At 38.6% G+C, this 24609-nt stretch overlaps 1 protein-coding gene across 9 annotated transcripts in view; it reads left to right on the top strand.

Moving 5' to 3' along the window:
- KIF1B (kinesin family member 1B) overlaps positions 1–24609 on the top strand; it is a 96757-nt gene that overhangs the window by 37871 nt on the left and 34277 nt on the right. For 5 of the 9 annotated variants that reach the window (XM_080563634.1, XM_080563635.1, XM_080563638.1 and 2 more), the window contains 9 exons: positions 1021–1154; positions 2235–2314; positions 3725–3800; positions 6867–6946; positions 8452–8558; positions 8823–8906; positions 10485–10665; positions 11309–11381; positions 24014–24107. In XM_080563634.1, coding sequence (XP_080419760.1) covers positions 1021–1154; positions 2235–2314; positions 3725–3800; positions 6867–6946; positions 8452–8558; positions 8823–8906; positions 10485–10665; positions 11309–11381; positions 24014–24107 — 909 coding nt within the window. Of the gene's footprint in view, positions 1–942; positions 1155–2234; positions 2315–3724; positions 3801–6866; positions 6947–8451; positions 8559–8822; positions 8907–10484; positions 10666–11308; positions 11382–15581; positions 20630–24013; positions 24108–24609 lie in introns of those variants that run through there. The other 4 variants (XM_080563633.1, XM_080563632.1, XM_080563636.1 and 1 more) reach the window with 2 other exon arrangements.

Genomic DNA, 24609 nt, shown 5'->3' with positions numbered 1-24609 from the left:
TTGTGATTATTCTGAGGATATGGTTTACTGACATATCTGAGAAGCTAAGTTAGATCAAAATAACTTGCCTCTGGATGTTTGTTCTTAAATCATTCACGTGCCTCCTCTTTGTTTTCTGCCTTTAAAAGGGGCAGCTTTTAGGTTGCTGTTTTTTCGGGCTACGCAAGCTGCCATATTAACATTTTTTATTAAGTCCTGCTCTGTGTAAATGAAGACCACAAATGTTAAACCACCTTCTGAAGTACAAGAGCTGTAGGGGATACTTCACTGATCACGTATCCTAGATCTCCATTTTTGAGACGAGGAGGGTCGAGGGGAAGCACAACCAGGTTACTGTGAACTTGTGTTCTTTTCTCCCTGGTGTGGACTGACAGGTGGCTTGGGTACTCACTCTCCTGGGAGAATTTAGTGAGGGGGTAGCTTTTTGTCCTTGTGGTCATGGTGCTTCAGCAGCAGAACTGCTTCTATGATAAAGATTTACTTGATCATCCTTTTAGATTAAAGGAGTCAGGAAGAGAAAGTTTGTGCTGAGTTTAAGGGGTTGGTGTATATTCAGCCTTCAGCCCAGAATGTCACTAATCTCATCAGTAGCTGCTCCTGGTCTGAGCTTCATGGTGCTCAGCAGCTTAGTGTTTGTTTAGGAATAGGACAGTTTGTTTTTGGTGAGTGTAATTTATTTTTTAAAGATTTTTTGATCGGAACGATCCTTACTAATAATCCCCAGGGTCTGATTTGGGTTATCTTTGTCATGGATACTAATATTCAAGGACTTGTTTCAGAACTGCCATCTAAAAATTACGAAAATTGTTTTGTTGCTGCTTAAATGCTTTCCTCTTATACTGGTATTTCCTTCCTATCTTCCTCTTTCCTGTTCCTTCCCTCCTCCTGTTTTCCTTTTCCCTGTCTCTCTGCTTTCCCTCTGTCTGTGTGTCTTTCTCTCAGATCTGAAAGATTTTCAGAACAATAAACATAGATACTTGCTAGCCTCCGAGAATCAACGTCCTGGCAATTTTTCCACAGCCTCCATGGGGTCCCTCACTGCATCTCCATCCTCCTGCTCTCTCAGTAGTCAGGTGGGCTTAACATCTGTGTCCAGTATACAGGAAAGAATCATGTCAACACCTGGAGGAGAAGAGGCAATTGAACGGTTGAAGGTAGGTATTGCTGGAGATTAAGCAGGCTAATTTGGTCTTTTCCAAGGGTAAATACTGGCAAAGCTGGGAAAACTTGCCTTCAGCAGAGATATGTCCAGTATACTGCTGTTTCTGTAGGCAGTTGTCTGAAACCCCCTTGTACCCCTTTGAAAGTGGGTTTAACTGAGGTGCGCTAGAGATTGGGTTCGTGCAGAGCCTTTCCTGGTAGGATTGTATGGGTTTGATTGTAGCCTGGAGCTACAATGAAACTGTAAATGACAATCTTGATTTTTGTTTATAGGTTTTCTGAGACAGTGGCAATTATGGGAAATTTGATCTTAAGTAAAGACTTCAAGAGGCCTGGTCAATGCTAGTGTGGACTAGGTCTGACTAGCAAATGCAGTCAGCTTTCAGAAAGCCAAATTACCCCAAAGTTGAGAAAAGGAGGCAGAATAATCCTGCCACTGTTGTATTCACCCAGCCCCCACAGATTAAAATGTGAAGCACACAGAATAGCATGCTTTATCCAGACAATAGCAGCCTTGTCCCAATTCTGCATAGAACTGAACCGCATCAAAAGTGCATTACAGTGAAGTATTTCTTTATTTTACCAAAGCCCCCCATCTCTATGGGTGGATGAGTGGGGAAAGCTGGCTGTATTGAATCTGTGCTTCGTTCTCATGTCTTGTCCATGAGACAGTGCCACAGGGATTGCAATGGGCTGGAACACACGCTGCATTTCCCTTTCCTATTAGAAACTTGCTGTTACCATGGAAATAATGGTGTGGTCTCTGCAGTTCCCTGGTGTCCAGTTACTGAATGATGTCTGTAAATTAGATTTTAAAGAAAAAAGCCATTTTTAGGTGGTTCAAATTGAAGTCTGATTGAGGTTAAATGTGAAGTCTTTTTTCTCAGCTCACCTTTGAGGATATTAACTCTAAAAAATTAAGGAAGACAACTTATTGATTTGAAGCACTGGGTACTTTTTGTACCCAAAATTCAATTGACAACTAGCACTGATAAAACCTTTAATTATTTTGTGTATTATGGAGGGAACTTTGTTGAGAAAACTGTAAAACAGCTTGTGGGATTTTTACACAGGAATCTGAGAAGATCATTGCAGAGCTGAATGAAACATGGGAAGAGAAGCTGAGGAAAACAGAGGCCATTAGGATGGAAAGGTCAGGAATTAGAAATGCTGTACATGTGGGTGGTTTCTGCTAAATAGACGTGCGGAAAATGGAGAATGTCGCTGTTCAAAAGCAATGGAACAGTGGAATAGGGCTTAGTGATAAATCTGCTGGCCTTTGTATTATGTGTAACAGTAGGGGCAATGCTGAGAGAAGGCCACATCCTTTCCAATGTTTCCTAGCATTAATGTTTAGAGTTGCAGTATGGATAACATCTAGAGCTGCTGCTATGGCTTCTGTTGTAAAGCAGCATGCACTTCTGGTCTCTTTCTTTCCCCTTCCACCTTTCTCTTACATTCCAAAAATTCTGGCCCTTAAGGTAAGCAGATAAGGTTAAGGTTTTTGTACTAGAGTATCTAAAATTGTGATACAACTCCAGCTTTCCAGCTGTGGTTTGACTTGAGTCTTAAAGCAATAAGCCATGCTTAAGAATTGTCAGAAGGTGGTTGGAACAAAACCAAGCATTGTTTGTTAGAATATCAAATGTTTATAAAATACATAAGGGTAACATCTTTGCCTGGAAACAATTTGAGCAGTCCCTAAAATTATGAGAGGTGTATGAAGGTGGATAGAGGATAATTATTCACGGACTAATATAAGAGCTAAGGGACATCAAGCAGAGCAGGTGGTAGATTTCAAACAAATAGGAAGTTCCCACAACAGATTGGTAAGCTGCAGAAATCTGCTGCATTATGCTGGTGATGCTAGGAGTTGAATTCAAAAAAAAGATGACAAACTAAAACAGAAAAACAGCACCGAAAACACTTGGAAAGCTATGTAAAAGAAATGTCACCCTCAGTTCTGGAATTTTCTTGGGAAGAAACTGGGAGACTGAGAGAATAAGGAAAAAAATAGTTTGCTATGTTCTTATTCTTCTCTGTTGGAGTCACTGTTTGCTTTGTCAAAGTCAAGAGTACTGTATTACATGAGTGGTTTGTCTGACCCAATAAAATCCCTTTTATGTCTTAAGGAGAGAATACTTCTTACATTAGATCAGGAATAGCCAGCTAAATCTTTGTAAATTAATGAATAATGGTAGCTCTATTTAAATTAAATATTTAAATTTAGAACAGATTTGTACATTCATTTCCACCTTAAGGAAGGTCAGTGTCCTAAAATGTACTTACCTTGTGATACTTTATTGCACTAAATACTGTCAAACATCTGTACTTTTTTTTTTTTTTTTGCTGTTCCTGTTCTGCAGGCCTAGAAACTCTGGGGCTAAAGTTTAGAAATGTGCCCTATTGTGTTATAAGGTGGCAACAGTTCTTGTTGTGTGGTCCATGGGTGGGCTGGTTGAAAGTCTAATGTATTTCATAGTGAAAATGAAAACTTAAGTTGTCTAAGAATTGCATCTTTTGAAGCCTAAGATATGGTAAATGACTTGTTTTACCCTCTCAGGGAGGCATTGTTGGCAGAAATGGGAGTTGCCATTCGTGAAGATGGAGGAACGCTGGGAGTCTTCTCACCTAAAAAGGTAGAGAAAATTAATAATTTTTGAATCATGTCTGTCAATGGCAGATCAACTTGCAGGGAGAGGATGACGAAAGAACTGCCATTCACACAAGGGTTTGTGTCCATGTAAGGTACAGGAGAATGTAAGTGAGGCTTGGACACTTCGCAGAATAAGTTCCTTTTACAATACCTCCTTGGAAATACCTTTATTAGAACACTCTACATCTGAGGATTATTTTGCTCATAGCAATGAAGTTGGGTGCTGTTTGTTGTGCGAAATGACATGACACAGTGCTTCTAGGGAGCTGTGTAAAGCATATTGCCTGCCATAGCTTCCGTTGGTCATTAAGGTAGGGAAGCCTGTGCTAGCCTGATGTGCCAATGAAATAGGAGCAGTATGAAAAGTTCATGGGGAGATTTCTGATATCCCCAAATGGTTGAACTCTGTGCCTTCCTTTAGGAAAATCTGTGCTGCCGGTGGAAGTGTTTGTAGCTCCTTGTGTGTCTGTTGAATCAATAGCAACTCAGAAATGCTGCCTCTTACATCATTGCTGTTTACTGGGTGTGACTTTGATGTACTCTGGCTACTCATCTCTGAGATACATAGAAGAGTTCAAAGTCTTGTTTAGATGCCCTTTCTTGAAATTTTCCAAGGTGGAAAAAGGTTAACAAGAAAAGGGATTGTAATCTAACAAGCCAACCACTGAACACAGTGGGGGCCGGGGAAAGAATATTTCTTTCAATACATGTCAATAGTTCTATTTTCTGGAAATGAAAAGAAGCAGAGCTGTGCAGAAAGAGGGCATAAATCAATGCTATAAATATAAAATGATCTACTTAAAGAAGCTATCTATGCAGCTAATGCAGAATTAATGAAGTGTAAGGAAAGGAATGCACTTCATTGTACCTCATATCTTTGAACAGGTAGCATAGGCTAATATTTTAGTGTGAGCATTGCATATGCAAGTCTAATAAATTTGATCAGAGGGTGAATGGGGCCCTGTCTGCAGGCATAGGACAGCAGAGTTGGTTTAAATGTTTTATCTTTATGTTAAAGGAGTGCTAGTGTGTTATGTCTGGAGTAGGTAGAGCTCTGGTTAGCTTTTGGTATCTAGTCTAGAAGCATCTAAGGTTTGTAAAGGTGCTAAATCGCTGAGTGTTCTTTACGTTTCCTTCTCTTATGTTATGGATCCTAATCTCCTTTTAGATTTTCCCTCAGAGGCCATCAACTCTTTTTGATGACTCTTTTGATGCATTTTCAGCTGATCAGGTTTGTGTATAAATGCCATCTGAGTTAAGTAGTTGCTTTGGTAATAGATAGTGTTCATTTTTACCCATAAAGGATTTATTAGAAGTAAAACTTCTGACCTGGTCCTTGCTGCTTCTGTTCCTTGCTGTCCTTGCAGATCTCTCATTAGTTCTCCTCTTAGTATTGTGGCTGCTGTTGTGAAATTGTGGTAGATAGAAAATTTTGAAGTTCTTAATAAAGATTTAATGCTTCTGAGGTACCAGTATAGATATAATCATATGCTACTAGGACAGCACTGTGGTTTTACCAGCTGAGCTATAAATTGAACTCTCTAAGGTAAATTTTGCACACTTCACAAATTAAAAGGTATTACATTGTGCAACCATTATTGAGTCTACTGGTTGTGCTTTTGACGACAGGAAACTACTTCAAATGCATTGTGGAAATTTAATTACTTATATTCTCATCAAAGAAGAGAGCAGGGAAAATTCTTCAGTTCATGCTTGAGGAATGCTGTACAGGAGAATGTTGAAGACCATTGTCCTTGGGTAAATAGCAGATCTCAGAAGGAGTGAATAGCAGGTTTAGCCAGCATCATCTTTCAAATGGTTGAACTTTATTTTTTTACAAAGCCTTCTGTTGCCTGTGACAGACACATTCAGACCTAGAGCGTAGTATATAAAGTGATCTCACATATCTGTATAGGGTACAGCTTGAATTTCAGAGTGTCAAGTAGTACAGTCATAGTGTTGATATAGCAGTTGAGTATGTCTGGGATTTGGTTTCTCAAGTTTTCTCGTGATTCAAGAAGTTCATACAGCTCTGAATGTCTATTTTAATGCTGTGAACAGGGTTGATAGCATGGCATATCTTTGGCTACAGTTCTAGGAGCCCTCATGAATTTTAGGGGTTGAAAAACGTCTTTTAGCCCCTTGTTTCTGTCTTTCTAGTTAGTCTTCCATTGGGCCATAAGCAATCAGACTTCTTAATTCAAAGGGAAGTTTCATTGTGAACAGACAGTTTATGGAAGCTCTAAAATTACTAAGTGCTATTAACATTTCTATTAAGTAAACTTTTTTGCATCTACAATGAATTGAAGAACACAGTGTTTTCAATGAATCTTAACCAAACTTATTTCCTTTTGTTTAGTTTCTCTAAATGAGAGTAACAGAATGAAGGGAGACTTACTAACACTTTTATCATCATCTTCCATTGTTTAACCATTTTTGCTTTTCTTTTGTGCTTGTGCTTACTGCTATCTTACTGGCTAGATTTTCACACCAAGGCCATGTGACTTGTTTGCTGATTCCAATGGGGTTTTTTCACCAAAGAAGGTTGGTTTAGTAACTGTAGTGAACTTAAATTTAGAAGCACTTTAGATGAAGAGCTTTTTAGTTGTTTGTATCAGAAAATGATGGTAGTTCTAGATTTTCCTTTGACTTTAATGGATGCTTTGCCAAAACAACTTCCAAGGAAAGCCAAAGTTGATTCCACATCAGTTTCAAAGTTTTAATTAAGCACCCTTTTCTTGTGTTGGCCATCCCATATCAAAGTTTACAGAGACTTTCTGAGGAATCATTTTTTTTAAATTGAAGCCGTTAACTATTCCCCCTCTTTGCTTTATTGTCTGAAATATCAACTAATCTGAGCTGTATTTCTGCTGTTAACTTCGTGATGCTCTTCAGTACTGCAGGAGGTTATATTTAAAAAGATGGATTATGGAATAACCTGGATATACGTAGCTAAACTGGATTAATCTGCACTCTCCACAATTGTGGGAAGAAGCATGGAAGTAGGTCCTCCATTCTTAATTAACATTTCTTTTTTTTTTTGTTTCAGACTCCTCATCTTGTAAACCTTAATGAAGATCCACTCATGTCTGAATGTCTGCTCTACTACATCAAAGATGGTATTACTAGGTGAGGGTTGGTAGTCATATGCTGATGTCTGGTTCTTTGCTTGCTTAAGTTCCTATGCTGGAGACACCTTGAGCTTAAATAATAAGTATTCCTTGAGTTACTCAACTTTTGTGTATAAAGAAAGCATGACATTTGCTGTAGGTGCAAAAGTACACAAATTGATTTCCCTTTACAGTTTACTTTGTGCTTTAGAAGTAATTTTTGCAGTCACTCTGCTTTATAAGATGTTTATTACTGCACTGGGCAGTACAAGAAAGCAGAATATCCCTTTTTAAATATAGGGAAACAGAAGAAATGAAACACTAGAAATGCGATTTTGATGATCTGAGGATTGAAAACCACAGTATTTGATAAAAGGAAATGGAGTAGGGCTGAGCTTTCACTTCATGTAAACAAACTGTTATCCATGCCTCTTCTGCTGTCTTCTTGGATGTAATGCCTTCTTGTCTTTGTGATACGCTTCTATAGCCAGTCACATGGTGTTCTTGGCTGACAGTGTAAATGCACGATTAATGTAGTTCTGAATTCACATGCATGAGCCTAAATTTAATTGCCAAAATTGGAACTTAAAACAGACTATATTCTAAAACTTGTTGTCAAGATTCTTGGGAGAAGAGAGGCTGGTTTGCTTAACTCTGGTGCATTAAGCACTATTTGGCTGCTTGGTTTCTATATTCCTGGGGTACAAATGGAGGACAGTACACAGGTGCTGTTGTACTACTCCAGCTTGTATTGGACCTAATGAAAAGAGTATGAAACTTATAGAGAATTCACCACGGAGCGATGACAATAGCTTAGGGCTTAAGAAATCATGATAAATTTTGAGTCTAGCCAGCTGGCAGTAGAAATACTTAGAGTAATAAGCAAAGCAACAAGTTCATAAACATTAGGATTGAAAATTAAGTTGTCCATTTTTATGAAGAGCAAATATGTAGAATTGCTCAAATATTTCAGTTTGGAATGGACATGAATCTTCATGCTTCTGGGATACAGCCAACCTCCTCTTGTTGTCTGGAAGCTACATGAAACTGCTTGTGGTATCAAATTATTCAGCAAGAGCCTACTGAGCCATTTTTGCTTTTTTGTTGAAGTGCAGATGGTAATTATTGGAAGGGATAATTCTGGCTGAAATGGACCACTGGAAGTTCCTGTCCCTTTGTTCTCCTCTGCTTCACTTTGTAGCAAGAGGGGGACTACACAGGGAAGGAAATACCTCAAATTCAGACATTTTTAATGTTTCAATTCTCTCTTCAGATTGTATGTTTTCAGAGAGAGAACATTTTACTTTTCTCAAGCTATTTTCCTTCTCTCTTTCCTTTTCTCAAGCTATTTTCCTTCAATTTCCAGTAAATCTGTTATGTCCTGTACAACCCAGAGTTAAGCACTACAAACCTTTCACTTGAAGGATAGCTGTAGTGTCTTACAGAGTTGTAGAAAGTGTCTGACTTGCTCTTGAAATGTTTTCTATTGTTGAATTTTCTGGAATTGTTTTCTCTTGGACTCAGGGTTGGCCAAGCTGATGCTGAGCGAAGGCAGGATATTGTTTTGAGTGGGGCTCATATCAAAGAAGAGCACTGTATCTTCCGGAGCGAGAGGAACAACAATGGTGAAGGTAAAAATCTACTTCCCCTAGTAAAGTGTGGGAAATACAGAAAAACTAGAAAATAACTAGTAATAATTGGCACCTGCAATATTAAGATGCCAGTAGTGTTGATTCTCTGGTGGGGTTTTATTAACCATTGTAGTGTGAAGAAGTGATTCACTTTTATCTTGTTAGGGTGTTAGTAGGCAGACAGCCAGAAAATGAGGGTCTGCACACTTAGCTGTTTCTACATAGTGCTCTCTAAAGTATCATTTGTTGTTGTTTTCTTTGTAGTTATTGTTACTCTGGAGCCTTGTGAACGATCAGAAACCTATGTTAATGGCAAGAGGGTTGTGCAGCCTGTGCAGTTGCGCTCAGGTAAGAAATGTTGGAACAGATGTTTTTTTCAGACTGTCTAAGAATTGTTCTTTTGTGACACTTGAATAACTGTTTGAAAGTGCTGGGTGCTGTTAAAGGGCAGGAGTATTACCTTCTTGGAGTGCAGCTTTTAAACAAGTTGGTAGCATTTTTCTCTTATCAGCAGGTTTTTTTTCATTCTTTGCTGCATTAGCTGTAAGTGTACTTAAATATTCACTGCCACGCAGCATCCTCCTTGTCCTTTTGCTTACCCTGATATTATTCTAGTACATTCTTGCCCAAGCCTATTGCCCTTGGCAGTCTCAGTGAGACAGAGCAGACAGACTGCCAGCTGCTGATGGAAAATTCCCAGCTTCCTGGCAAAGCTAAGATATGACCCTCTGCAGGAGTACAACAGCTTCTCTTTTCTCTCATTAGGTTTCCCACTCAGTCCCCTACATTCCTTTAGAAAGGCGTGTGGGGAAAGAATTAGAGGGGAGGGAGTGAGTTCTCTAAATTACGCTTTTTAACCCATCTTTTTCAAGACACGATGCTTTCTTTGTCCTTCCTCATTTTCCTCTGGTTTAAAACAAAAAAAAAACCACCTCAGAATTATTTGCACCAAGTTATAAGTCAGTATTTGCATGGAATCAAGCATACTGACTTCAGTACAAGCCTGAACAATGAAGGGCAAATGTTTTGTTGTTCTGACAGCATATGGCTCATACTGAAAACCATGACTCTATCCTTTAGTAATTACTTTCTTCAAAAAAAAAAAGTAGATATTTGCCTTCTGCATCTAGACAATTGAGTTACCTGGAGAATTTAGATATGGCCTTGACATCTTGAAATGCCTGTGTTCTTGTAATATATTCATAAGCGCAGTTTTGGTTACTCTGGAGATCTACTTACTGGAATATATTTTTTTATTTTAACTACATTAATATGTTCTCTGGGAGAGCAGAGGAATTTCACTGTCTTCTATCAAGCACATGTCTCAGGCTCTTTGGACATCTGATATCTCTAGGATTTAGCTGAAAGATTTATGATATTACATTTCTACAGCTCTTCCCACATTATTTAAAAGAAACTAAAATCCTTCTATAAATATTACTGATGAGGGTACAAATTAAATCAATACATGTAAACCACATTTTAAAGAAAAGTAAGCACCATGCATTCCATTCTTTGAAGTTAGACTTTTTCCAGGCTGAAATTTCTGCTAAATTGGCCTTTGCCCATGTTTTAGTGCTGTCAATAAAGATGAGGAATGGGACTTAGCGAATGTTTTATCTGCTGCAACAGCTGGTCAGTCTCCAAGTCCATCCTTTAATTTTTGATAAATTTTTCCAGAATGTTTGATTGGATCTCTGAGGGTGATGCCATCCTCTGTGAGCGCTGCTTCTTATCACCAGTAGCCTTTTCTGTACAAACCAGACATTCTTTTCTTCCTTGTCACCTACTAATTTGAATGTATACTAAAATCCTCATTGAGCAATCTTTTCCGCTGCTACACGAGGATAAATGGGATGAATCATTCAGTGGTGTTTTTAATTGCCTTGGAATCCTGAAAGAATTAACTTGTGTTGCTATTTTTAGGAAATCGTATCATCATGGGTAAGAACCATGTCTTCCGATTCAACCATCCAGAGCAAGCACGAGCAGAAAGAGAGAAAACACCATCAGCTGAGACTCCCTCTGAGCCAGTTGACTGGACTTTTGCTCAGAGGGAGCTTCTGGAGAAGCAGGGCATTGACATGAAGCAGGAGATGGAGAAAAGGTAATGAAAGAACTCAGAATTTCTTCTTGCAACAAGAAAGATACAGCTGTAGGCTATGAGTTGTGTCAGTGCAAAACCTAAAGCTAATGTCTGTTGTATATATGGAAGACTTTTAAATGAACCTTCCAAAAATAAACAGAGTTCAAGTACCCTTCTTCTTCCAACATATTCCAGTGCTCGTTCAGACTTTTAGTGTCTCCGCTACCTCTAGTGAAAGTTCAGTAAACTTCCTCAATTTTACTTCAGTGCTGTAGCTCCTTAAAAGAAAAAAAAAAAAGTTAAGCACCTGCCATTAATTCCCTAGACCAGATTTTGGTGAAGGACTGCACTGTAACTTTTAGGTAGCTTCACTTATGTAGTACCATAATAGACATCTCCCGTGTAACAAATGAAATGCACTGAATTGATAGTATGCGCTGAATTGATAGATCCTAGTAAATTGTACTTTTTTATTTTAATATTTTTTAGGTTAAAGGAGTTAAAAAACAAACAAACAAAAAACAGTAACTTCATAACAAGTAATTCTTTTTAAATTGAAAGACTTCTACTCTTGTCATTGTAATTTAGTGGATTTTGTGTTTAGATCAACACCAACGTGAAACTAAAATCATCTGTCTATTTCTGTTCTTCTGTCTGTCTTCAGATTACAAGAAATGGAGATCTTGTATAAGAAGGAAAAAGAGGAAGCAGATCTCTTGTTGGAGCAGCAAAGGCTGGTATGTGTCCTTACTTCAGATTAACTATACCTTTGGCCAACAGTAATTCCTGTCCTTGCTTATCTGAAAGTTAGGAAACCTGCTTGGGTTGTCTGCACAATGCAGTTATCCCTTTGCTTTTAAATACTTCGTGTCTACAATGGATTATGATCAGTGTGAGTGAGCTCCTTCGTGTTAATTTGGGAATGTAATTGACACCGAAGAGGCTTTAATCAGTTCTTGTTGGGACAGGTCAGATTTCTTGCAATGTAACCTTAAAGAAGAGCATTTCCATGCTCTTACGTTTTTTGAAGTTCATTTTCAATAGTCTAATCAGCTACTTTTTGGGATGTTTGCCTTGATTTTGATCTTGGATCACCAGAAGGTACTAATTTTATGCTGCCAAAGAGAGTCCTAGAACAATGATATGCTAGGTTTATTTTTTCTGAATGATGTCTGAAAATGTTGCTGCATTGTGCATGTTTTAACCCTTCTCCCTTCCCCTGCATGGAGTTCCTTGTTAAGGTTCTTAATGCTACACGTGCTGATGGTGGGGTTATGACTAGGGAATAAGTGTGCAAAGGGAACGTTAACTCATTCAGAACAATGGGAATTCCACCACTTCACCTATTTCTTCCTATAATCAGACTTAATTTATCAGATTTCCTGTTTAAGACTTCAATCTTTTCACAACAAATGTCTTCTGAAGTTCATTACAAATAGAAATGCATGCGATCTCCAAGCATCCTGTGAATTTTGAAAACATGACCAAGCCCAGGAACGAAATTTAGATTTCCTTACAAAATCTGAGTCTTCTGATTCTGCTTTAACTACACTGTGTCTTCTAGCCAGAATGTAAATGCAGTTGTGCCATAATTCCACTAAGATTTCCAAAGTCACAGTCCATTTGTTTGTATTAGAAGCTTGAGACCCCTGAAAACTTCATGTTAAAGGCATGCAGAGGTTTAAACTACTCTTAACCTTCTCCCAAAAGCATAGTGGAGCAGAGTACTCCGGATTCCGTAGATAGAAGCTACATCCTTTTTTTTTTTTAAATTTATATTATACAGTACACTTAAAGCCTTCTGCATCTCTAACTACTCCATTACAAGGGAGTACTCTTCCTGGGTGGCGAGGAGTTGCTGCAGACTTTGAGTCAAAGCAAGACTTAGTTCAGAAAGGAGTTTAAGATGCAACTAATATAATGTTTCTTCAGTTTCATTTTTTTAATTTGTGGAGTTGAAAGAAGTACTGCAAAAAACAATTCCACATGAAAAGAAAAAAACCATCAAGGTTTGGCTGTGTGTCAAAGGAGATGCAATTCCATCCCTTAAATTTTGGTGACGGGCATATGCGAAGCTGCTGTATGAATTAAACGAGAGAGCTGGCTGCCTGGGGATCTACTTCAAATAAGGCTGTATTTCTGCAAGTGTTGTGAACGGAAATTTGTTTCTCCCTGTACTTATGATTAGGGGAAGATTTATTTAAATAGCTGTTTGTCTAATACTGTAGTATAGTTACTAGTTTCTTTAAGCTTTTATTTTTTTGCTGATCACTTAGTGGGCAAAGGTGGAAGACTATCCTGCATGCATTACCAATGTAATTTCTAAAGGACAGCTTTCCTAGTTGTAAGGATCATAATAAATGAGGTCACTGGTCAGTTAAGCAGGATGCTGCTTTTTACACTGCTTAATGAGCATACAGCACAACTTCTTGACACATCTTGTCACTTTTGTGTCACTATGCAGTCTGGAATGGACAGGATTAATGCCTTCTTTAGCTCTCAACAGCAATTGAATAGTGATCGGGAAATCTGGGAATGCATTCCAGCTTGTGTACTTTAAAAGTATTTATGTTGCCACAATATCCAGCTACACTGTCAGGCTCTGTATCTTGCTGCTATATAAGATTGATGTTGACATATAAATACTCTTCTTGTTCTAAACGGGATTATGATCTTGGATATAAGATAGTGTTTTCCAAAATGTTTTGGTTTTGTGCTGAGATGCCAACCAATTTGGCATTTCTTTATAGTTAGATGTGCTATACAAAAAAGAGAAGTGATAACTCTTCTTCCAAAATTTGCAACTAATATCTATTCGCCTTGCTGGCATTATTTGGAAGTAGAAATAATCGTTCTCCATTTTTCAAATTGAATGTGAAAAGGTGTTTAATAGAGCTCAAGTTATCTTCCAGGTTTTCTTGGTCATTATGCCTTTGCAGTGACCCCTTAGTGTTAGAATGCTAGTACATACCTATACTAATTGGGTTGGTTAATCTCAGAGTGCATGCAGGACAATGACTACATAGTGTCACCTAATCAGCTTTTTATAAGCAAGACAGCCTTTACCCATAAGTAGTAATATGGTAGTTCTTGTAATGTGTAAGAATAATCCTGTGGCATTTATGCTTTAACGTCTGAGTAGTTTGTTTTGCCTTTCTGGATGTAGTCTTGAACGTGTAGTTTGTGCAGTGTTTTCCTTCAGGGCATCTTTTATTTCCACTGCAACATGCAGTTTGTTAGATGATCTTTCCTTAGGCCGCAAAGTTTGTCGCCTGTAAACTCATGACGAGTTGGTTCTGTTCATAATCTGGCGTTCTGTTCATGTTTTGGCCTGAACTAGTACAAGTTGATTCTCTAGTGCTATTCTTGAATACTAAAGATACATAAGGTCACAAGAAGCTCACGTAACGTGATTCTTAGGCTATGGAGCTTGTTGACCATAGGGTAGAACAATATTGCTTTTACTCCTTTTCATCATTCCTAAGACAAATTATATTGTATTCCCCATTCTTCGTGGTCCTCTACCCGAAGTCTTAAGTCTAGAAACCTGTGGTGCAGAGTAAATTACCTCGGTTTCCTTTGGTTGTAGAGTAACTGGCTGTTAATGTTCCTGACTTCTAATGTATTTTAATTCTTCATGTGAAAAATACAGACATTAGAGGTTCGTTAGAGACTGACTGCTGCGTTTTATTGAAGATGATGTGGTTTCTAGTGGATCACACTAATTACATAGGACTTTTTTTGTTTGTTGGAGAGGTCTTAAATTAGTAATCCTTTTTTTTAAAAAAAAAAAAAAAGAAAAAAAAAGGTAGTCTGACTTTAACTCCTGGCTGCAGTAGGCAATAATGGATATGCTTAACTTTTGGTGGCAGTATACCTGAATAAATATTCCCGGCATATGAAAACCTGAAGCACTGCTCATTACAAATGATTTAGCAAAAGATGGAAAACTTATAATGAAGAAGCAAAACAAGCATAACTCTTAGCATGTGGAAGCTCTAGGGTTTGAGAAGAGGACAAATCAAGGATATCAAATTGAGAATTCAAATTAAAACAGTTTTAAAAAAAGTCACTACTGCTACATTCTTCTGAAACTCGGTTCTTCGGACAGTGAAGACTGTTGATGTTTTTGCTTTTTTAAACTAAACAACAAGGTGACATGGAAAAAACAAACACAAAATAAACAAAAAAACCCACCTCTGAAACTCTGATTCCGGATATCTTTTTAGCCTGTAGCAAGTCTTGGAGTATGAACCACTGTCTTCACCTGTCATAGTGGCACTTACAGTCCTTTTAACATTGAAACCTTTCGGCTGCTTCTGTTTCATATTTTCTTATCGTCTAACACTTCTCTGGCTGCTGTTGTAGTGAAGCGGATTCTAAACTTGAGCATCCCTGCAACCATGTGCAACGTTACTAACCAGTGTTAACCTGACTTACTCTGGCTGCTCATGACATCTTCTATGATGGCTGTTGTATTCACCTACCTGGGGAGGATTTGCTGAAAGAAGCAACAGCAGTAACCAAGGCAAATGTGTGTGGCGGGGATTTGCATGTCGTTGTAGCATGTGTGAAGTGCAGTTGACACTTGATATTTATTTTTATTTTTTAATCAGGAACTTTGTTTTTCTTGATCATTATAAAGATTTTTGGAAGGGATTGGGAGGGAAGAATTTAGATTATCTGATATTTCAAGATGATGAGACTTCTAAGTAATGTTAATCTTAATTTAGTGAAGAGAGCCAATTTTGACAGTCCATGATTCTCGAAGATACACGTTAATGTCTTATCACTCAGTCTTCAGGGACTTCACTTGTTCTGTTTTGATTTTTGATTTAGTTTTCTTTGCCTGCTACTTCTTGTTTAGCTTTTCCATTTTCTTACAATTTTAATTTTGGTTATTTTGGGGCCACTTCTTGATTTTTGTTTTTCCAAAGGATGCAGACTCTGATAGTGGGGATGATTCGGACAAGAGATCGTGTGAGGAGAGTTGGAGACTGATCACTTCCCTGAGAGAGAAGCTGCCCCCCAGCAAGCTCCAAACCATTGTAAAAAAGTGTGGCCTCCCCAGCAGTGGGAAGAAACGAGAGCCTATTAAAATGTACCAGATACCCCAACGCCGACGCCTTAGCAAAGACTCCAAGTGGGTTACCATCTCAGACTTAAAGATCCAGGCTGTGAAAGAGATATGCTATGAGGTAGCACTCAATGACTTCAGGCACACTAGACAGGAGATTGAGGCTCTGGCCATTGTTAAAATGAAGGAGCTTTGTGCCATGTATGGGAAAAAAGATCCGAATGAGCGTGAATCGTGGCGAGCTGTTGCCCGTGATGTCTGGGATACGGTAGGAGTTGGAGATGAGAAAATTGAAGATGTTATGGGCAACGGCAAAGGAGTAACTGATGTGGATGACCTGAAGGTGCATATAGACAAATTGGAAGATATCTTGCAAGAAGTGAAGAAGCAGAACAACATGAAGGATGAGGAGATAAAAGTTCTTAGAAATAAGATGCTAAAAATGGAGAAGGTTTTGCCTCTGATAGGGTCTTCAGAGAAAGCTCAGTCAACCGCAGCTAATGATAAGTCTCCAAACTCTGACAGCGTAGCGGATGTGGATAAGAAGCCCACAGGCGAATTAAAAAGAAGTGAGAATGATGATCTTGCTAAAGAGGAGCGTGTTTCTCAGTTAATGGCAGGTGATCCAGCTTTCCGACGTGGGAGATTACGTTGGATGAGGCAAGAACAGATTCGATTTAAAAATCTGCAGCAGCAGGAAATAGCAAAACAGCTTCGTCGACAAAATATGCCTCACCGATTTATCCCGCCTGAAAATCGTAAGCCACGGTTTCCTTTCAAAAGCAACCCCAAGCATAGAAACTCATGGAGTCCGGGCACTCACATAATTATCACAGAGGATGAAGTTATTGAGGTTAGAATTCCAAAAGATGATGATAAGAACAAAGATGAAAGCAAAGAAAAAGAAAGCAGAGCTGCCCCTAAGGACCCTCAGCAGCTGTGGAATCTTTATGGCCCCCAGAGGAATCAAGATAATATCCAAATTAACAGGCAGCAGTTAAACACTCAGGCCCAGCCTAGCAATCATCAGCAGCAACCCCAGTTGCGTTGGAGAAGCAATTCTCTCAACAACGGCTCTCAAAAAACCTTGCGGCGGCAGGCATCGGGCTCATCTGAATCGTTGCACTCGTACAGTGGGCAGCAGAACCCAGACCTGCAGACTTTCCAGCAAAAGCGCCACATCCACCAGCACCGGCAGCCTTACTGCAATCACAGCACTGGCGGCAGTGCAGAAGGCAGTACAGCAAACTCCCACCCGAAACAGACTGACCGGCTTAACCACTACAACCAGTTTGTGACGCCCCCACGGATGAGGCGCCAGTTCTCAGCACCTAACCTCAAAGCGGGCAGAGAAACTACCGTATGATTAGTTGGCCAAGGCTAGTCTCGGGGAGGAGGGAAGCAGGGGCAATGCTGGCTTCTTAAGAAACAGCCAGGATTGGCTTTGCTTATGTCTTGGGTTTGGCCAGGTAGAACTTGAGTAATTCGGCACAAGGTACCGGCGCTTCAGCCCGTTCAGTTTGCATGTGACTTTTGGTGCAGTTGTAACAACCCCGATTGGAAGAACACTGACAAATTTTAAGAACTTTTGTCATAGACTAGAAGATTTGGAGGGAGGGATGTGGAGGGGAGAACTTCTCTGCTAGCTCATTTACCAATTTTTTTGTGTGTCTTGGAGTATTTTTCTAATGTTGAAAATATTGTCTGGAACTCACCAAGTGCTACCTTCCTCCTGTGTTTTTATGTAGACAATCAAAAAAGGAATTTAGTTTATAGCATTGAATGTTTCTTGTGCCTTTTTTTTTTAGAAATAAGGAAACTGACCATCTGTTTTTAAATCGATCTGGCTCTTCAGTACAATATTTTCCACTCTTAACCCAAATTCTCCATAATCTATAAATGAAATGTTGGCTGACAAGATAACGTGGCTTTTTGTATAGAGAAATTAAGAAGAGCTATTGGGCCACAATCCTACTACCTGAGTAGGAAATGTCTTCTGTCCTTCTGCTTAAGTTCATAATTATTGGTATGAAATTGCTGTGACAGTTAAACTTGCCTGAATGGAATTTGATGTCAGGATATATATGTTTGAAGCAATATGTTGGAAATGAGTTTTTTCTAATTCTGATTGCATCTCTAAGTATAATAGTTCTTAATTATTATATGGAGATTGCAGAAAGGAACTGAGATTTTTTTTTTTAATACTCTGGTGCAGGAAGAAGCCTCAAAGAGCTAGTTCTTATTTTGTTTTCAGCTTTCTCAGGCTGTAAGTCTGGGAGGTAGTTATTCTTACGAAGATTTATCAATCGCTACTTTGAATTGGCTGGGGTAAAGATAGGGTAATTGAACTGTTTCATCTTAATGTGATACCTCATGTTAGTGTTTCTGGTCTTGGATTACACCCCTGTTTCCAGACTTTTTTTAATAAAGGAGAAGGTCACATTTAGGAAAAAATAAGATGATTTTTCCTTCTCCCCATGCACAAAGTGTAAGTGAGAATTTTAAATATCTATTCTGATCTGAGGTGTCTATACTTGCAAGTGATTTGCCATAAAACAAATGCTTGCAATCCCTACTTCAGATTCTTTTAAACAAATTACAGGAAAAATACTGATTAAGCAATAATCTTTTTATGAGTTTGGTGTTTTGTCTCAATTGGAGAGTCCCATTTTTGATTATAGACCTTTCCTTCTGAGTTTCTTAAGGTGCAAAACAAAATTGAGCGTACTTCTAAAAATCTGTGGACATAAGCATAAGCCAATCTAAAGCTCTGAGGAGAACTTACTTTTGCTGTTAAGTTTAACTTGAATAAAATTTTAAAAGCGAACTTGGATACTATACCAGATTTGGTGAGATTGGTCCACTTTGCAGTGCATTTGTACAGTTAAGTGACTTGTGCTCTTTTGCACAAATATCCTTGATATACTTGAGGTTGCTTATTTTTGATTAAAATACAAGCCCTACTGGTAATTGTTACTTCTGCATGTTTCAACATAGCTGTAGATAAGTAGAAAATGCCTCATGCTTACCTTCCATCTTATTTTTATTTCTTGTCCTACTTTTTTTCCCCTTTCCCAATTGTGCATGGTATAGGTGCTGGTTGCAACACATGGTAAGTGGCAGCCATGCACCATTTATGTATAGTTTAATCAAGTGTCACCACTGCAGCCTCTGCACATGCCTTACTGATAGAATACTGGCCCTCGGATATAGGAGATCCAAAGTCTGACTGTCCTAGTAGAATCAGCTAGTCCTACCATTTAGGACTTGTTTTACAGCAGGTTTAATTCATTTGTCCACCTATGGCTTTGCAATTTGCATTTGTCTCATGTTTGGCCTATGTGAACAAAGGAAATAGAACATGGCCAAAACCACCTTGATTTTTTTCAAAAAAAAAAAAAAAAAAGGAAGCCTTGTAGATGAGCAATACTTAGTTTGAGCCTGAGTCAAAATTGCTAAATGAGATTTTGGGCTGCAAATACTGTTGTCCTGGTGCCTTTCTTTTGAGAATTCTGTTTTATGAGTGCATTGCACTTTACTCTTGACATGCAATGAGTTCTCTTTCATAACCTCAGAAAGGCTTGGGCTCTCTTACAAATGTATGCTCTGGAAAATCCTCTCAGCTCTGTAGAATACCTGAGCCAAAGAGGTAGTAGTCGGTGTTAGGGGTAGGCGGTGAGAGAAGAACAAGTCAGGATTCTCTTGTCCCATTTATTTGTTGAGGATTGTGGCTGCCACAAAATCACGACACGATTTCAAGTCCATGCAAGTACATGTACTGACAGGAGATTAAAAATAGATCCTGCTCTTCGATGTTTAAATGCTAAATTCTAAAAAGTTTTTTCCCAACTTACTTCAGCATAAAATGCTGAAAAAAAATACCCATAAATGGTTTGGATGGTGGTGATGATGAACAATAGATGGTCATCAATCTGTTAGCCCCCTGTTTTAGTGCAGCACTAGAAAAACAACCTCGCTCGTTTTGCTGGATGGTTTGACGTACCATTCCTTTGAAAAAGGAGTAGTCATTGACAGAAGGGAGTCCAGCCTGCTCAGAGGAAGCAGCTTTCTTCCTGGGCTTCAGGAGGTTATTACAAAAATGAAACTTGGGAAGAAATCTTTTAAAATAATCAACCACTTTTAGAATGTAGTGCCTTGTCTTAGAAGGGAAAGTGTGAGAACTCATGGATCTCCTTGCAGTATTCAGAAATATGCACACCTCTCACTTCAAATCCTGCATTAATGGGGCTAATGAACACTAATACAGCTGCTTTCATAGAAGACTGTGGAAAAGGCTTTCAGGTTAATGGAAATGTGGCATTCGTGATGGGAGTGCTGTTTTAGTGAGCTTAATTGCCATTGCTAAGTGCTGATGTGCTGTGTGCTTTGACAGCTGGCTTGTATCCACCTGTGCCTTAGTGATGATTGATTAAATGTCCTTTAAGACACACTAGGGACATGTGGATATGGGGGTTGGGTGGGGAAATGCATGACACTAACTCTCCTCTGATTGACTTCAATGTCCTTTCTGACACAATCTTGGGGATCTGTCAAACTAGAGGATGCTATTTTTATCAGTGCGTTCAGCATAGTTTCAATAACACTCACTGTTTGTTCTTTATTCTTTATATGTTAGAGGTTTGTCCTTTATATGTTGACATTTGACTGATACTTCCCTTTGAACCACTTCAGGAGCTGCCAAATGAGAATTCTATGCTGTGTGCCCATTTGTACTGTAAAGAAAGCAGTGAGATGCCTTTGAATTAAATGGGATTTTCAGATCTGTCCATTGTTTAAGAAAATATAAGTTTTGAATTGTCTTAAGAGCAAGCATCTGCCTCGTGAAAAGCAGAACTGGTTTGTATTGTAACAAGTGCTCTTTCAATAAACTATGAAATACTCTTGTAAGTGTCAGACTTGTCTCAGTACTATACCATATTGCAGGCTTGTCCTGATTTTATTTTTTGTCTTGGGGTCGGTATTGTTCTAGGTGAGTTAAATTTAAGGTTTCTCTAATTGTTCCTCAGTCTGATTCTTGCAAGTACATCCACCCTGATGTTTCTGCTGTATAGTTGTGTGAGCAGCAGCTTACACAGATTTGTGTCTGCTGTCATCTAGTTTATGTAAATTAAACAGATAAAATCATAATGCAGGGGGTTACAAGCCATACTTGTCTTCAGTACTATACCATTGCACCGTCACAGGTGCTGTTTATCTAAATCCTGGAGAAAATACAGAGCTGACTGGTCTGTATTTATTTGAAACTGACTTTTTTTGTATGCCTCAAATGGAGGAGGGACTCCCATAGACCACAGTACCCTTGCAGACATCACCTAGGTCCAAAGTATCCACGTTGTGATAGTGTTCTGATGAAAAAGCTGACCCAGTCTGGTCTGAAGAGGTTAAGCCTAGTTGGTGCATATAATTTTTCTTTTTTCAGAAAGCCATGATTGTCATGGCCTTACCTATTTCCATGCCCCTGGGCAAAATAAAGTTTGCATTCCCTTTTACTGCATTCATGGAGCTGATGATTAAAACACAGCATGAAGCTGTGCAACAATGTGCATTGGGTTTCAGCGAGTCTCAGGCGCAGAACTTCAGGACAGCTTCTTATAGATGCGTTTTTTTTTTTTGTTTTCTAGCATTTGATGTACCTTTACATTGGTACTAACAATTACATGTGTATTATCACTAATCAGATCTGGAAAGGCTGCTCAGTAGAGCTGGCCAGTCCTCAGTCAGTGCTCTGTAAGTGAACCAACCTGAAATACATCTGTCATCAGTTGCTCAGTGCCAATCACTTCTAAGTACTGCCAGAGTATCAAGTGCCAGGAGGCAATCTTAGTCCTCTTTCTCTGCATAGAGAAGTGGTACCTATTTTTTCATTATGGGAAAACAAACTTGAATTCTTCTACTTTTAAAGTAATGCATAGTTTGTTAGTGTGGAGATTTAAAAAAAAAAAAGTTATTTTATTACACATTATTTGCATTTGTTTGGCTCACAAGTCTGAAAATACAGAGGGAAGACAAGAAGCAAGTCTTTGTCAATGAATGAATGTAATGAGTATGTGTTTTTTCATGCTGGAAGGAAGTGGAATGTTCCTGATTTTTGACTGTTCCCTCTGCAGCTTTCCAGTTTTTCTGAAAGAATCTGATCAAAGATTCTACTTAAACATTAACTGAAAAGCTTTTCCATGGAGCTTTTTTCCAGCACACTCTTCATTTCTGTAATCTAGTCGCTTAAAATGACACCTGCGGATTATGTCCTTCAGGCTGCAGGAAAATTTTTTTTTTTTGTCTTTCCTTGCAAGTAAGAGAAGGTTGTTTCTGTCACTTCACATCTGACCCCTTTTATCTTGGTTTCAAATGTAGTAGCGTTATCTACATAGGTGGTTGGGGAAAAAAAACAGTGCCCTTGTTAATGAATTTTTAAGAACACTCCTGGGTTTTTTCAGGGCTATAAATAAGTCTGAAGCTGATTCATAAATCTAAAGAAGCCTCATGGCAAATTAAGAATGTCAGGAGTAATATCAGAAGAAATGATTTATGCCCATTCTGTCTGGTTCTTTTGCTGCTGGGCTGGTATTTCCTTACATGTGCTGTATGTAACCATCATGGAGTCACTGGAGCAGATACAGATGAAGGAGGGGCATTTTAGCCCAATAAAATTTCAAGAGGGAATTAGAAAATTAAAATGTGGTCTCATATGATGGTCCCGTATGAAGGCCATATATCTTTAATAGTGGCGTTTTCTCTTCTGAAAGCCATGGGACATGTAAGGATATTAACTAATTGGAAATCTTGTACTTTTGATGTGTTGTTCCAAGAGCACAGCTACCACTTTTTAATGCTATCTCCAAGAAATATTACTTAAAGGAACACCCTTACGATTTATCTTTTCTAAGTACTGTCTAAAAGTCTTTATGTATGAAATTGTGTTAAATTTGATGTGATGCTGTTAGGGCAATGTCAGGTGTGTTGGATATTTGTATCCTTGCCACTGTAGGAAAAACCTCTAGGAAGCCAATTTAACTTGTGCAGTAAATGCCAAAGGATTATCTTTTTTAAAAATAAATCTGAGCTATCCGTTCTAAATACCTTAAAAGAGTCGTAGAGAAGAGTAATTGTCAAAAAATAATAATAAAAAAAACCCTAAACAACAGCAAATCCAAAAAACAATGTTGGGAAGCATTCATTTTACCAGCAAATAATAAAAGCGTCGTAGTAGCATTTATTTCAAGGCATGGTTAAGCTGAACAGGAGGAAATGCTTTTGCCCCAGAAGGTGTTGAAGTGCGGAAGTGCTCGTTGTGTAGAAGCCTCTGCACAGACCTCTCTGCCTGTGTGCTAGGGCAGGCCGATGGTTGCCTCCCAGGAATGGTTCCCACCTTCAAACTGTTTCCTTCCTCCAGTGCTGAGATCTGCCCTTGTCCCTTTCTGATTCCTGGGTAGGTCAGAATCATTTCCCTGATCAACTTTGCTAGAATCAGAAAAATGGGGTCTAAACACTTCCTGCAAGATGCATCTGAATCTTGCACTGGGGCTTATTCCTGTATATTCCAGTATTTTGTAAATATATGTACGCCCAGGGAACCAGGGCATACAGTCCTTCCCATGGAAAGGACGAGGCTTGGCAGAACTTCCTGAATCTTTCTTTATTGTCTTAAGGTGTGGAATAGATTTAGAGCAAACACACTTCTTCCTTAAAGAAGCTCAGCCTTTTTGTCTTGGAGGTTGTATTTCGTGTTCTGTCATATTAAATACAAGATGAGAAAAGGATACTTATCCCCTCAAAAAGGAAAATATAATTTAAAACAAAATCTTTTTTCTAGAATTTGAATTGCTTTGTGATATAATAAAATTTTAAACAGTGGTGCTGTTAATCCCTCTGTTTGAGAAAATGAAGATGAATTATCCTTCCCTTTATTAAATTTATTTCCATACTGTTCTCTATGTCCCTCCAGTGTACCCATAAGCAGGTTCCCAAAATCCACTTTATTCAGTCTTTAACAAAAAATCGTAAACCTTTTCATCTCACACATATGAGCGTGGATATCTGATGATTTAAAAACAACACTGTCTTAGCTGTGTTGGCCTCTGTCTACCCTCTTTCTATTGTCCAAGGACAGACTATACTAAAACAGTAGATGTTGGTATGTGACCTCTGCGTGTTAACAGAAGTGTCCTCATATCTCTGTTCTTTGTCTGTCATTCCATCTGAGGTTTTTGTGTGTCTCTTGGCTGTTCTTGCTTTCGTCTGTCCTCCTACACAGTATTTCCTCTCTCCCTGCAGGACTATGAGAGTAAACTGCAAGCCTTACAGAAGCAGGTAGAGACACGATCCTTGGCAGCTGAAACAACAGAGGAGGAAGAGGAGGAGGAAGAAGGTGAGTTTGAAGCTAAAAGTAGTTTGGACACAAGCCTGAAAGAACAGTTGCTATAAAGTCTCTTGCAATAGAAAATGGAATAGAAAACTTGCTCTGGGAAACTGTGAAACCCTTTATAACTTTTGGATCTGTAACTTTCACAGCACAGAGATGTAAAATACGTATTCATAGAACGTTTCGCATCAACAGTAAATATACATCCCCAAATTAAACCAATGCACAAACTAGATTAGTTTAACTACAAGCTTTGGTTTGCTGATCTTGAACTTGAAGGAATCTGTCTCATCTTGGTACTAACGGGGTTAAAGTGTCCTTAAAATAATACTGTTGCCTTTGTTTCTGTGTTCTGATTTTTGAACATACTTTTTCTCCTTTGTAGGAATCCTTATGTACTGTGACATGTCTGACTAACTCAATTTCTGGACAATAGATAGAGCTTTATTAGTCCTGTAATACTTGCTTTCATTCCAGTGTTTTAGTATTTGGCTTTAATAATTGCTAA

The sequence above is a fragment of the Anser brachyrhynchus genome, assembly GCF_964034855.1.
Source record: "Anser brachyrhynchus genome assembly, chromosome: 21".
NCBI lineage: Eukaryota > Metazoa > Chordata > Aves > Anseriformes > Anatidae > Anser > Anser brachyrhynchus.
Note: the sequence above shows the minus strand (reverse complement) of the source record. Positions and strands in the feature narration are given on the sequence as shown.